At 43.1% G+C, this 14643-nt stretch overlaps 1 protein-coding gene across 3 annotated transcripts in view; it reads left to right on the plus strand.

The window, feature by feature from the left end:
- The first annotated feature begins 10478 nt into the window (after positions 1-10478).
- The window catches only part of SLAIN2 (SLAIN motif family member 2), a 38804-nt gene continuing 34639 nt past the window's right edge, over positions 10479-14643 (plus strand). Inside the window, exon 1 of one of the 3 annotated variants that reach the window (XM_074822493.1) lies at positions 10479-11075. In XM_074822493.1, coding sequence (XP_074678594.1) covers positions 10720-11075 — 356 coding nt within the window. In that variant the 5' untranslated portion in view covers positions 10479-10719. The remainder of the gene's footprint in view (positions 11076-14643) is intronic. The other 2 variants (XM_074822491.1, XM_074822492.1) reach the window with 2 other exon arrangements.

Below are 14643 nucleotides of genomic sequence, written 5' to 3' on the forward strand. Positions count from 1 at the left end.
ATTTATACAGAAGGTAACTTCTACTAAATGTGCATGTTGTGTTGAGCTTGTTATTGTCAATCCCTCAATAAAGGGATTTTCCACGATGGTAACTACATGTTCAAATATTATTTCTTTATTTTAACTTTGGTAGAGAAATATCATTTGATATTCCACCCAGCAACAAGGTAGAATAGTTCTATTGCTATGTTACTTACCATGTTATAATAACTCAGTTTAGGATTTTGACTGATGTCAAATACATATATATAAAAATATGCATATTAAAAAATAGATAAAAAATATATACGTCAGTGGATACTTGCAACATGTTATATGTATTGGCACACTCATAATTACCACATGCATTAACAAAAACCAACAATGAATCTGTAAGTTTGCAGCTTACCTGAATTACAAAAAGATCTGAGGGACCCTGATGCTGCAACCTTTTAACTCCCACTGATTTAATAGGAGTAAATTGAGGTCAGTTTTTTGTTATGGTATATATATTTTTCATCTTTATGCACTGATGTATTTACACTACAGTGAGTTAAACTTGGTTTATAAAATGCAGCAAAATCTTTCCTTCTGTTAAGCTATTCTGGGCTGCTTTGCTTGAATTTAAATGAGATGTTCCATCATACATCCCTCTCTTCTTATGGTTCAGGTTTTCCCCTGAAACCTGAAGACCTGATGAGACCAATCTTGTGTTTAAAGTGAAGCATGTGCACCAGTGTATTGCTTCTTAATGTATTGCTTGTATTGGGAGTGTTCAGACTGTGTAGAACTGCAACTTGAATGAGGAGGAAACTGGAAAACATGGGACTCAGAACTCAAATCCTTCCCACCCCTATTATGAAGCAACCCCACAAGCATGGGCCACGAACAAGGGTAGAAAACTAGATGGGAGACAACTGTTTGCCTCCACTACCCTCAATAATGAACAATTCTAGATTATCTGGTCTATTTTCCGTTTAGATTCAGTGGTAGCTATGTTGTACTCATTCGTTCTCAGGGCAGTATCCTCTGACTTGCACAGTTCTTCTTCCTCAGTGTTTACCCTTGTCACCCTCTGAAACCACATCTGGTTGAGCTAATCAAGACACTTCCTGGCCTATGCTGAAGGTATGAGTATTTCCTTGGTCATTTTAAGGTCCTCTTTCCTGAACGTCTCCCAGTATGTATTAATCTTTCTTCACCATGACAGAGTTGTTCTGAGTACTCTGCATAAGGTTTCAGCTTATACAATTGCATAAATATTTCCCTTTAACCTACTTGAAATACACAACCTATAGATCTTTCTTAAGATGTGTTTTCATTTTTCATGATGAGGATGTCACAGCAGTGGTCTTTAGACATCCTGTGATGGACAATTGACTAAACCAGCCCAGCCTTTCTCTTCATTTTTTTGTCAGCCGCTGATGGACGTGTATTTACTGAAGGGATTCTTCCTAGTTTCTAAATCCCTTGCCTTTGTTGCATTAGACTTCTGTTAACTGAGCCCTTGCTTTATGGCAGTTCAGTCCTGCTGTGAGTGACAGATACTTTCTTTCTGTCACCAGTGTATTTCATTAATTGTTTCTATTCTTTGGACATAATCATTAACAGAAATGATAAATGCAGTCAGTTGCTAATCCACAGTTACACAAATCATCTCCCTATAGTCTGAGCAGTCTCCTGTAAGTAGAGCCATTGCTGTTGCTCTTAAGCTGGTTTCTTGCCTCCAATTTTCCTGCACCATCACACTGAATTCCACATAACACCATGTCTATCACTTTACTGAAATCTATATGGATTTGCTTTATTGCAATTCCATTCTCTAAAAACATTGCATATTTTAGAAAAGAACAATACCAAGCACAATCTATCTTTCATATCTATTTCTCCCATTCTTGTGTAATTTCATATCTCTATGTCTTTCACAAAATACTGAGTCCTTGTAGGCAACTGAGATCATCCTAATACACTTTTGTGGATCACTTTTCTCCTTAAAGATTGCTACTTTGTTTTTTATTTTTTCTAAACATATGGTATTGCCATCTGTTTTAGTAGATGCATTAAAACTCTTACCACTGGCTTTATTTTCTCAGTTACTGGGCCTTCTTGAGAGCTGAGCTCTTTGCCCTTTGGTTTCACCTTACACATGACAATTTCTCTTTCCATACCTATTCTCATGATCATTCTTGGTTTTGCCTCTGTGTACTGCGGCATCATCATTACTGATGCTGAGACAAATACTTAGATAGCTTGGGGCAGGACCTAGATTACCTTTAATTGCAACCACTTCTATGTTTTATAAGGTATCCACTTCTTTTTTATTGTTTATATGGCCAAGGTACCTTTTATTATTTCCTTGAAATTCTTTTGCAGCTTCTACCTAAGCTTGACTTCTGACATTTTCACCATTCTGTATGTCTTCTGCCTGGAAAGACATTTTTTCTTTTTCTGTTCCTTATAGGCTCTCTCTTTACACATAATACTAAGGGCTTCTCAGTTAATTGTGAATGGAGTTAGGAAATAATTTTTCCCTTTGGGATACATACTTAAGATAATTTCTGGAACACTGGCTTAAAGGAACTCCAGTTGCCTTCCACAGTTAACTGACTGAACTATTTTGGCTCAATATGTGCTTAGACTTCAAATCAGCTGAGTAGCACCAATATTTTTAATATTTCAGCAGAGCTTGGCTTCCCACTGAGTTGTACTATTAGGTGTATTAGTAACAAATGAAACACTTAGTAAACAGAAGTCCAGTGATTGCTCCAACCAAAGACCTTAAAATCTAAATGGCATAATTAAAAAAAGAAAATACAAAGCAGGAGTATGGATACTGAAACAGATCATTTTATCAGTTTCCCTTTTTAATGTTTAATAGTCTTTAAAAAGTCTGAAAACTAAAGTAGAAACACAGGAAAATAAATAAGATTATTTGTACTGTATATTTTGGAGGATGATCTTGCTGTTGCAGTCTGCTTGATGAATGTTGTGATGTACTGGGAGGGAAACAAATAATTCCGCAGGAAAATAATAGAATTAATTTGTCCTGAATTTTTACATCAAATTGTTCATCAAGATCCATCTACCATTGGGGGGGGGGGGGGGGCGCGCTGTGTGTGTGTAATCCCTGTATCATGCCTACAGACTTATAGTGAGTGATCTGCCATGTCAAGATCAGAGTATTTTCCTGTGACTTTGCTGAGAGCCACCATGAGAGGGCCATTTGCCTGCAACCCCCCTTCCAGGGGGTCTCCTGCCCACCCTCCCTGCACAGCCTGCTCTCATAATCCATTGTGATTTCTAAACAATATTTTCCCAATTTGCCTCTCATTCACAAACCCTGTAATATTCTTCCAGTGGGAAATCTAACGATGGTTCTTCTTGTGGACTTCAGCAAGAAGGTATGCACTTAATTAGGCACTGAGAAACATGCTCTGGGAAACAAATGAATTTGAATTTTCTTCTGATTTCCCTGGAGGGCCTTTCCTTTTTCTCATCCTTGCTGACAGAGGCCGCAGTGCATAACTTGGTTCCTCCCTGGAGCTAGCTAGTTTAGTTGAGCAGCAGGAGACCACAGACTGAATGGCACTAGAAAAAGCAGCAATGTAAGCAGGAATGTTTTGCTCTATCCTATGCATTATTTGGTATTTTACCACTGTTGGGTAAAATCAGACCTCATTTGCTATATTAAAAAAATTACCATACAGGAATCCAGAAGAAAAAAAATCATGACACTGTGATAAATAATAATAATGATGTTGAAGAGAAGAAGATCGGTAAGTGTTAGGACTGGTTACACCATAAGATTTACTTTATGACATCCTCCAAATACAAGGAATTTCTTCCACCATGGTATGAGTAGGGGTTCCTCTCCAAGTAGTCCCAAAATCTGAGCAGGGAAATGTCAACGCAGAGGCCAGAGCATACACATACCTGTGCTACCGCCCCACAGCACAGGTGCAGCAAGAGCTGTCCCACCAGAAACTCTCCGCCTACATTTGTACCATCTCTGCGACACCTCCTCAGAGGTGAGCCCTGAGCCACCAGAGCGGTGACCGAGGTCTGTTGACCTCAAATCCTCTGGAAGAGGCTGGCAAGGAGCCCTTGTGCACAACCTTCTCTCTGGGAAGGCTCAGCTTAAGTGCCCGATTTCCGACTCAGGCACAACGTGGTGTCACTAGATGGCGACGGATACCTTCTGTACTGTGCAAAATAGCCAAATGCTTTCTCAAAACAAGGAAAAGAGAGAAGCGAGAAGCGAAGAGAAAAAGAGAGAGAAAGAGAGAAAAAGAGAAAAAGTTGAAGTTGCATTACGCTATAGTTTTTAATAATACAGCCATATGTCGTTTCTCAAATAACATCATATCCTTGTTTTCTCTCCAAGCTTAAGTACGGAGGTAATATCTCAGGCTTCTTCGCTAATTCTTTTGTTTGCATACAGTATTTCTATTACTACAGCCACCTTTAAAACTGGTCACACAACTTCCTTTCTTGATTGTAAATCTGAACTATTTTTGTCAGTATTAGCATATTGTCTTCAGACAGAAGCACAGCCTTGTTAAACACAAGTCATTAATAAATCAATTGAGCATGAACCTAATTTAATTGCAAAGTTTGGTCTATGTTATCTGTATACCCTCTCTCCCCCCTTCAGTTACCAATTTTCATTAAAATCTAACTAAAAAGATACTTAAAACATACTAGCTTTTCCAGCATGCATATAAACACAGCATTTCAAACTTCCAAAATGTTTGAAAGTTGCTCACTTTTCAATTATTTTGCATTTTGAAGAAGATTTGCTTTTTCCTGTTTAAAAAAAGTGCATAAGGAAAACTGTTTTAAGAACTTCTTGAGCGCAACTAAATCTTTTTCCTTCCAGCATTGGCTTGTTAATAAAGGCGTGTCAGGAGAGTTCTCAGTAAATTTAGAAACTTTTTTTGAATGTTAGAACAGAAGATTGCTTCATATGGGTGGAGACAGATAAAGTTTCACTCAATGTTACCCAAGTGAATGAAATCACTGCTGTCTGCAAATGAACATAAATCATTAATCGTTTTGACAACAGAATATCCTTTCCCAGTGTTCTGAGTCACTTTGGTCTCACCACAGCGTTTTAAGTACGTTGAGCTCAGCAGTTTTCTAAAGAGCAATTAAGTTATTTCCAAGTGATTGATAAACATGAAATACTGGTAGCTAACTCCATGACAAAACTGAATTTGCATTTGTTAATGAACTGTACATGCAGATATGCAAAAAATGCAAGGAGCAAAAGATCTTAAATGTGTGGAAGGTACTCAGGTACCATGATGGTGAACCTTGTGTGAATATTCAAATATTATGTGGGGTGTCTGCAGTGATCTGGGCCCAGAAGGTGGTGGTCAGTGGCACAACGTCTAGCTGGAGGCCAGTAACTAGCACTGTACCCCAGGCAGGGCTCAATACTGGGTTGAGTCCTGTTCAACATCTTCATTAATAACCTGGATGATGGGGCAGAGTCACCTTCAGCAAGTTTGCTGATGACACCCAACTGGGAGGAATGGCTGATACACCAGAGGGTCATGCTGCCATCCAGAGGGATCTCAACAGGCTGGAGAAATGGGCTGACAGGACCCTCATGAACTTCAACAAGGAGAAGTGCAAAGTCCTGCACCTGAGAAGGAACCACCCCGTGCATCAGTATATGCTGGTGGCTGCCCAGCTGGAAAGCAGCTTGTCAGAAAAGGGACTGGGGGTCCCACAAGAAGGCAAAAGGTATCCTGGGCTGCATTAGATAAAGTATTGCCCGCAGGTCAAGGAAGGTGATCCTTCCCCTGTACTCAGCACTGGGGAGGTAACAGCTGGAGTCCAGGTTTGGGCTCCTCTGAACAAGATATAAACAGAGCTACTGGAAAGAGTCCAGCAAAGGGCCACAAAGGTGATAAAGGGACTAGACCAGCTCTCCTATGAGGACAGACTAAGAGAACTGGGACTGTTCAGCCTAGAGGAGAGAAGGCTCAGGGCAGTCTTATTAACATATATAAAAGCCTGAAGGGAGGGTGCAAAGAGGATGGAGCCAGGCTCTTTTCAGTGGTGCCCAGTGACAGAGCCAAAGTCAATGGGCACAAACTGAAACACAAGAGGCTCTGACTGTACATCAGGAAACAACTTTATTTTTAACTGTGAGGGTGACCATGCACTAACACAGGTTGCTTAGAAAGGTGGTGGAGTCTTCACCCTTGGAGATATTTGAAAGCCTTCTGGAGACAGTCCTGGGCAACTGGCTCTAGGTGGCTCTGCTTAAGCAGGGGGGTTGGACCAGATGGCCTCCAGAGGTGCCTTCCAACCTCAGCCACTCTGTGATTCCATGATATGAAAGATTTATTACAATGCTTTATTGTGATTATAATCTTTGAAAAGAGTCATCAGTAAATTAATTATACAAATTATAAAGATTGAAGTACATACTTATTCATACATTTTCTAGCCACATGGTATGCCATGAATACCAGCCTCATTAGGAACCTGTTTGTGCAGTATCCTAAATTGCTCTTGCTTCAGCTTTAGAGCATAAAATACATGTTTAAAAATGGCTGTGGTCAAAATGTTAACATCTTTTTTTCTGTGCAGAAAAAGAAGAGGCATATAAATTCATGCCAAAGAGCTACATTTTATACTTGATGATACCAAAGATAGATGTTCTTTCAATGACAGAAATTAGCTGGAATCTTGCCTGCCCTTCAGGCAGGCTTGTAACTTGGCAAGAAGACCGGTGTACTGAATGTGTGTCTCTCTCGCCCATGATAGTGTCAGTAGTAAATACCTTTTTAAAATGATTTAGAAAGACTTTTAAGTGTGTTTACACACAGATGCCTTTACAAAGGTCACTGCTGCTCACAGTTTCTAGAGGACAGTTACTGAAGATGTATGCAGAGACACTGACTGTCTTTTTGAGGTTCCAAATAACCTAAGTCTGATGTAAAGGGCTAAATGTGTTGTCTCACCACTGATAGATAGAGATATCTTTTATAAATAATTGAAGTAACAATGTTGGTTCTTTCAGTAGAAACAGCTGAACAGTTCTGAAATTAAATCTGAAAGGGACTTACTGTGAAAGGGCCGTACTTACTCTACTGTGTATGCAATATTTTCGCATAGAATACATTGTAATGACAAATGATACTTTCTATTTTGTCAAAGGTTTATATAAACACTTGCTAACATGAGCATGTGTGGGCATGCTGAACACCTCCCTTGAGGAGTCTGGCAGGCAACCCTCTGCAGGAGACTAAACAAAGATGCTTCACACTTCCAGGCACTAAGTTAAATATTTGCTACAAATGTTAACTTCCCACCATGTATCTGCCCATCTTCATGTATTCTTCCCCCTGAGGGAGCTTTGTTCTCCCAGGTGACAACCAAAATAAAGGTTTTAAAGTCAGATTCTAACAGTTTCACCAGATGTAAAAACAATAGTGTAGTGAATTACAGCTGTGAGAAACTAACCACAGGGCTGTCCATGCTGGAGAGCTCAAAGGCCATCAAAACAAGGCTTCTGGTGGCCTTTTTCTCAGGAACCACTTGTCAGAGGGATGTGTGCTGAATTATTTGAGTGATATGGGAGCCTTGCCCAGGCTTCTTTTCCTTTTCAGGGAGTGCTCCTTGCTTCCTCCCATCACATGAGTTAAGAACCTGCCACAAGTCAGAGAAGAGAAGTATCCATGGAGGTACTGAGATCTGGAAAATACTGCTTTGGAAATGCTGCTTTTCCCTTCCCTCTCCACATGTGTGGAAAAGACAGCATGGGCACAAACTGCAGCTGCTCAGAAAAAAATCTGCAACAGGTCTAATTTCACATGCAGAGGAATTTCTCTTGCTCTTGTGACACAGTAGAAAGATTTCATTTTTGTGGCATTAATTTCATTTTTGTGGCATTACTATCAATTAATGCTATTTGTGTATAATCACCCAGGGGCCTCTGCTCAGGTGTGGTCTCTCATATCTGGCCAGTGCAAGCTTGAAATCTGATGACCAAGAAGCTCATGGAACCCCATTATTGATCTGATATTTAATGGCAGGCTTCTGGTCCAAGCTTTGCTGCTCCTCAGTTGCCAAAACATGAGAAGGGCACTTGCAGCACAGGAGTGAACAAGAAAGCAGGATCATGGTCCTTGCCATTCAAGCACAGACTATGATGTCTATTAACCAGTGACTCCCTTTGTTCATCTCAATTGCCTTTACTCTTTGTAAAAATATCAGATAATTCAGCAGTTCTCAAACTTTTTTCTCACTTTCTGCCACCCACCCCCCATCCACACACCTGTATCTTGTAGTGAGAAATAATTGCTAGAGCTGCTGGCAGCAAAGTAACAGTGTCAGCAGGGGACAGAAAGTTGGGGTAGGGAATCTGGGGGACAGAAGGGCCATAAAAGGGGCTGGGGGAAGAGGAAGCAGAGGAGAGGTAGGATGCAAGCAAAGCACAGATCCCTCAGAGGCTCTCAGAGCTGCCCCATTACATCATAGAGAAGGCCCGTAAACATGACATAATCACCAGGAACAGCTGCAGTTTGACTCAGCAGCTCCCAGAGGCCTGGGGCTTTTTCTGGTCCTGGTCCTTCTCCACGCTGTCTGCCTTCATCCCCTGGCACAGCCCACTGTCACAGCCCCGCTTTATACTCTCTCCGTCTCTCAGCCCCAGCCAGCAACCCCATCCTGATCCCAGTAGCTGCAGGATAGAAAGGACCAAACTACTTCTATTGCCATTATAAAAGCATGATTAATGCAAGTGACTGGAGGTTTATCGTGCCACTGACATTTGGACTGCGGATAGTTAAGGAAATAAAGAAGCTATATTGGTGGTCCTGCTATAAATAAAGTTGGAATAAACTTCTCTGCATAGGTTAAGACCACTAGTACACCCACCAACCACTCACTGACTATCAGCAGTGTCACTGGAAGTGTCAGTGTCACAGAAGATCCTTATTGACAAAAACCTTTTTATTGCTTTGCTCGTCATTTGGAGGACTGTTAGTTCTGTTAATAAAGTAACTGTGTTCACAGAATATATCTGGGTTCCCTTAAGGCACTTGACTTGGTACCAAATAAGAGACTTATCAAAGAACGAGCTAGATTTACAAACTGGTTCACAGACTAGTCTCCAAGGGCTGCCACTGATGGTTATTAATGTGGTATCAATGAGCAGAGTCCCAAAGGTCTCAGGTCATGGGCCAAAACTGATTAATAGTTTTGTAGTTGTGACAATTGTACAAAATCTGTGGTAAAGTTTGCTGCTGATAAAAAGTTTGTTTTGCTAGCAGATAATGAAGACAGATTACCATGAGAGTAATTTAAATTGCTTTATTAAAATATACCATCCCAGAAGTGTTTTAATACAGTTAAATATTAAGGTGATATTGGTTTGGAGGAAACAATGACATAAATTGTATTTATGGATCAAAAGCCTGGATTCTGGCAAGGACCTAACAGTAGAAAACCACCCCAGCATAAACTCTCAAACAATGCTGTATGTAAAGAGATAATGTAGTCTTTGAACATACAAGGGGAGAATTGCATAAGGCAAGGAAGTGACTCCATCCTTGTCCCCATACATAAGAATGCTGTAGGCTCGTGTCTGGCAGCCTTAATACCCCAGCAGCCCACGCACCATATAACCTAAACACAATCATGTGGCATTTACTGCCCACAAGCTTTGCACCTCCTCAGCACACCCCACAGGTCTGAGCACCCCAGTCTCCTTTCCCTTCTTCCCACCCCGAGCCTGGTAAAGGCTACTCATCTGCAGCGTCACCCCCTGCAGACTCCAGTCGTCCTCCAGCCCCCTTGCTGGTGTTCTTCCTCCCCCCAGCAACTGCAGGCTCCAGAATGAAGCTGTTGAGTAGCTGGAGCTTAGGAAAAAAAACGTGAAGGGATGGCACTAAGGACACTGCCTCCCAGTGGCATGGGGAAGGGGGGCACAAAGCATCCTCACCATGCCAGCAGATGAAGTTTGGAGACACAAACGCCCAAGCCGCACTAATTCCTTAAACCTAAATTTGTTAAGAGTCTTGTTGTAGATGGTAATTTCAGTCACTTTTCATAGGATTATATATATATTTATACAGCATGAAAGGCTCAAGTTATATCCAGGGAACCGTTCAGGTGCCTGTCACACACAGAGGGCCCAAGACCATCACCAGGACCAGGGACACACCCCGTATCCTTTAGAGGATACGAGCATTTGGGGAATGTGTCCCGTGGCTTCGAGTACAACTCCCGGGCGGGACCTGTGGTCCCCACGGGCCGGGCCGGGCCGGGCCGGGCCGGGCCGGGCCAGGCCAGGCCGTTCCCTCAGGAGCGGGGCTGCCGGAGGAGCCCCTCAGACGGCGCCAGGCGGCGGTGAGGCAGCGCCTCCGCCTGACAGGGCGGCCGCCGCCCCAACCGCCGCAGGGGGACCCGCTCCCGGCAACGCCACCCTACCCCAACAGGGCGAGACGCGAGCGGTGACGCTGTCGGGCTACGCACATGACATCAGAGCGGTGGGGCGGGCGGGGAGGTGGTAAGATGGCGGCGGCCGGATACGCGTCCTTTACCCCCGCCACCACCCGCCGGCGCCGCTGAGGAGGAGGCGGCGGCAGAAGGAGCAGCGCCCGCGGCCCGCCCCGCCCGGCCGCGCCACAGCCCTCCCCCGCGCGGGCCGCCCGGCCATGTAGACGGGGCGGCGCGGCCGCCCTTCCCCGCGCAGCCGCCCCTCTGCCGGCGGGCGCCATGGAGGACGTCGGCTCGGGCGTGAATGCGGACGCGGAGGTGCGGAAGCTGCAGGAGCTGGTGAAGAAGCTGGAGAAGCAGAACGAGCAGCTCCGCAGCCGCCACGGCGCCCTGCCCGCCGCTCCCGCCAGCCCCAAGCGCCTCCTGGGCGGCGGGCCTTCCCCGTCGCCCCCCACCGCCTCCCCGCCCGACGGCCGCTGCCTCAGCCCCAGGGCCGCCGCCCGGCGGCCGCCCCCCGAGGAGCCCGGCGGCGGCACGGCCGGCGAGGAGGGCAGCGGCCTCCTGGACGACGCGGCGCTGCTCAGGCCGGAGGAGCTGGAGCGGTTGGCCGGCTGCGAGGAGGACGAGACCGGCTGGTGAGGAGGCGGCCGTGGTGGGGACGGGGTAGGGGCGCCCGTCTCCATCGTCCTCTCCCTACCCCTCCGTCGCCGGAGGAAGGCGCCGTCTCCAGACGTGTGCCTGGTGTCGGAGGTGGTCTCGGGGCTTTGTGCAGGGAGGCAGAGCCTCGCCCTCTGGGGCTGGGTGAAGGGATCAGTTCTCCCAAGATGTGCCGGAGCCTGCAGGGGAAGGGTGGTTTGGTTTGGGCACATCACATCGCACCTCCCCGGAGGCCTGTAGCTCTGCTTTTGTTCGGCCGCGGTGAGAGTATTACATCGGGTCACTTGGAGACCGGAGCAGGCTTCAGTTCTGCCGCAAAATCGGCTGTCAGTGTTTTCACAAGTTCGGAAGGTGTGGAGGTGTTGTGAAACTTGCAGAAAATTGCTGGGGTAGTGCAGAATTAGCCCGTAGGTACTGTTACACTTCTCTGAACGTGTATCAAACATGTTTTAAGTCTTGATTTCTTTCAGCTGAGAAGACAGCAAATGTAACATTCTCTTTCATCTCATAAATGTGTTGTCCTTAGATGCTTTCATTTATTGCTAACGAGGTAGGACCACGGTTTACCTTGGGTGGTTCCTCTCTTTTGAAATGGACTGCTTACCCCGCTGCTCCAGCAGAAGCACCTGCAGGTGGCTGTTCACGTTGTCTTTATTACACTTGGATGAGCTTCTACTGAGAATCAATAAGGTTTGCTCTCTCTTAACATCACGCTGTTCACCAGCTGTCTCTGAAGTTTCCTATGACACTAGTTGAGGGGCAGCATTAGAGCTGCAGGAGAAACAGTGGGGAGGAGAACAGTGTCAACAGAGAAACACAAGGGAAGCGTGTACAGGGAAGAAAAGTGTAACAAAAGCAGTCTGACTTGGGTCAGAACTGGTTGTAGGTTCATCTACAAAGATCTCTTTCTGGAGCAAACATGCAGACAAATTTAAAAAACAAACAAAAAAAAGTCTTTCGGAGTTAAAAACGCCTTTAAAATGCTGGAATAATTCCACGGATGAGCAATGTTTTAGTTGCTCAGGGAGGAGACAGTGTATGTGCTTCCTCAGAGATGTCATTTGCCTGACATCCAGCCTGATCCATTGGAGAAGTATGAGAGCATAAGTTTATTCTCATCCAACATGAGCTTACTAAATTAACACAAGGCATCATCTCCTAGATGATGAATCTGTGCAAGGCAGCTGCTCTTATTTCTCAGATTATGCCTTGTAGTCTACTGGTTTATAGCATGTGAGGGAAATACTATATACTAAATTTGCACAGTAAGTTTGAAGTAGGATGGCCAAATTTGTGAATGTCACGAATTCTGACAATAGATGTTATTTTGTATATTAATCTTAAATCATGGGCAACATAATGTATTTCTTCAGTGAAAGTTAATGTCCCAGCAGAGCATATGGTGACAGTGATGGCATAAGTACTGTGTGTTTTTGTTTATGCAGTTCTGGACACTCATGGGCAGGTGGCATAGTTCATTGAGCACTGCTCTTTCTAGTGTCAGGTGTTTGGCACATCACTTACACTGCCTGTTATTGTGGCTTCAGTCATATTTCTTCTATGGAAGATCTAGTTCTCAAAAGACAACAGAATTTAAATGCAGTCTATTACATGTTTTTATTCCTTTCCTAATATTTTAGCAACTATAATACTAATTTTCAACCTCAGACATGGGTCAATGACTGAGACACAAAAGCATACACCTAGAAAAGAGCAGTTGTAACAATTTACTTATTGTTGTACATATCAAGAAATATGGCTGTCATTAAAAAAAACTTTTGTCTTTTCATGCTGTAGTTTAATATGCACTTAATGATAAATGTGGTTTAGCAAGACTGGTTTATTTTTTTTTTCCAAATTATAAAAATGGAAATCAAACTCCTGGAATTTCTGAACACCATTTAATTCAACTGTTGAGGCACCAAATACTCTAAAACTGTTTTTTTCCTTATGAAGGTAGGATGACTTTGTATTTGTGCATTTGCTGAATAGAGGTTATTGCTCTAAATGAAGTTGAAAGTTTTCAGAGAGCTAGTGGAACAATCAGAAAGAAGCAAGCCTGTGAAAATAGAAGGGGTGATGTAAGTGGATTTCTCTTAAAGTCGTAAAGATCCCACTCTTAAGGCCTCAGTTATGCAAGGTCACTCAAAAAGTAATTGAATCAACTGAAAGGGTGAAGGTACTTGATGAAATTTAAACCTCGTGAACTCTTTCGGGTTCAAATGGATTTGGATCACTACTGCTTAACCCAGAATCCTGTTTAAACTATGGGATTATGTCACTGTAGAAATCAAAGACCACTTACTAGTTGAGGAAACCTCATGTGGAAACAAACTAAATTTAAATCACAGTTTGTGCATAAAAAAATTGATTCGCCTTGCCTGTTTTGAATGTCTACATAGAGAAACTTAGACTTTTCTATTTTTTATTTCAGAAGGACCTTACTATGGGAGATAATAGTTGATGAAGGATGCTGGTTGTCTCTGTTCTCTCTACTTTGTGTAACACAGGCATTTTTTCAGTCCATGTGTTCATATATTCCATTTTGAAATTGTCTGCAGTCTTGCAATGGCAGAAGAAATAGTTTTCTTCACTGCTAAAATTACATTGTTTTACATTTAATGCTGATGAGTGCCTGTGAAGTTTGGCTATGAATTTAAGATGGAACAGTTGAAATTGTGACTGAAACTGATACTGGAATGTGATATGTTGTTTTTTAAATCTACATTTGGGAGTTTAATTCTTTAAATGCTTTTAGATAAGTCTACACAGGACAGAAGTGTAAAGTGAAAAATTAAAGGAGAAGGTAGAACTAGCCTGAATTACTAACAAGTGAAAAGAACTTTGATCCTGCTGCTTTAGTAGCAGCATTAGCTATTAAAACAGTTAGTTTTTGTGGTTAGTTAAATCCAGATAAGTTTTAGGTTTAAACAGTTAGCATATGAGACAATCTTCAAATCATGTGGTAAATTACTAAAAATAATTTGGTGAATTTAAATTGGGTTTCTTGGCCATATGCTTCTGAATCCTTTTTAATATGCTAAAACTTTCTTCCTGATAGAGTACTGGAGGTTGCAAATAGGCACATAATGCACATGCACACAGTACTGAGCTGTATGTAGGCCCATGGAGACTTTGCTTTAGGCCTGCTAATTACTTCCTCAACAAGCTACCAGTGGCTTTGGTTATCTATTCTATGGGTGTTCCTGTTCAGCTGTTCTTGAACCAGATTGGATCAAGTCTAAATTTTTTTCAAATTTCAATCTGAACAGGTCTTTTTCTTATTAATTAATTAAAAAGGCGAAAGGGCAGGAAGGGGGACTGGAGTGGAGAAGTCTTCAGAGAGGCAGGATGAGCTGTACAGCTCCTTGCCTGACTTGCTGGGTAAGGCTGGGTGTGGATGTGTAGCGCATTTGAGACAACTTGCTAACAGGACGCAAGGTGGTTTGCTATGTTTCTTTTAAAAAGTGAGCTGTCCCAAGTTTATTGCAGGATAAGTGTGCACACGTGGACAATTACTGTACATCAGTTAATGTGCTGTGAACC

This window comes from Strix aluco, chromosome 4, assembly GCF_031877795.1.
Source record: "Strix aluco isolate bStrAlu1 chromosome 4, bStrAlu1.hap1, whole genome shotgun sequence".
NCBI classification, from domain to species: domain Eukaryota; kingdom Metazoa; phylum Chordata; class Aves; order Strigiformes; family Strigidae; genus Strix; species Strix aluco.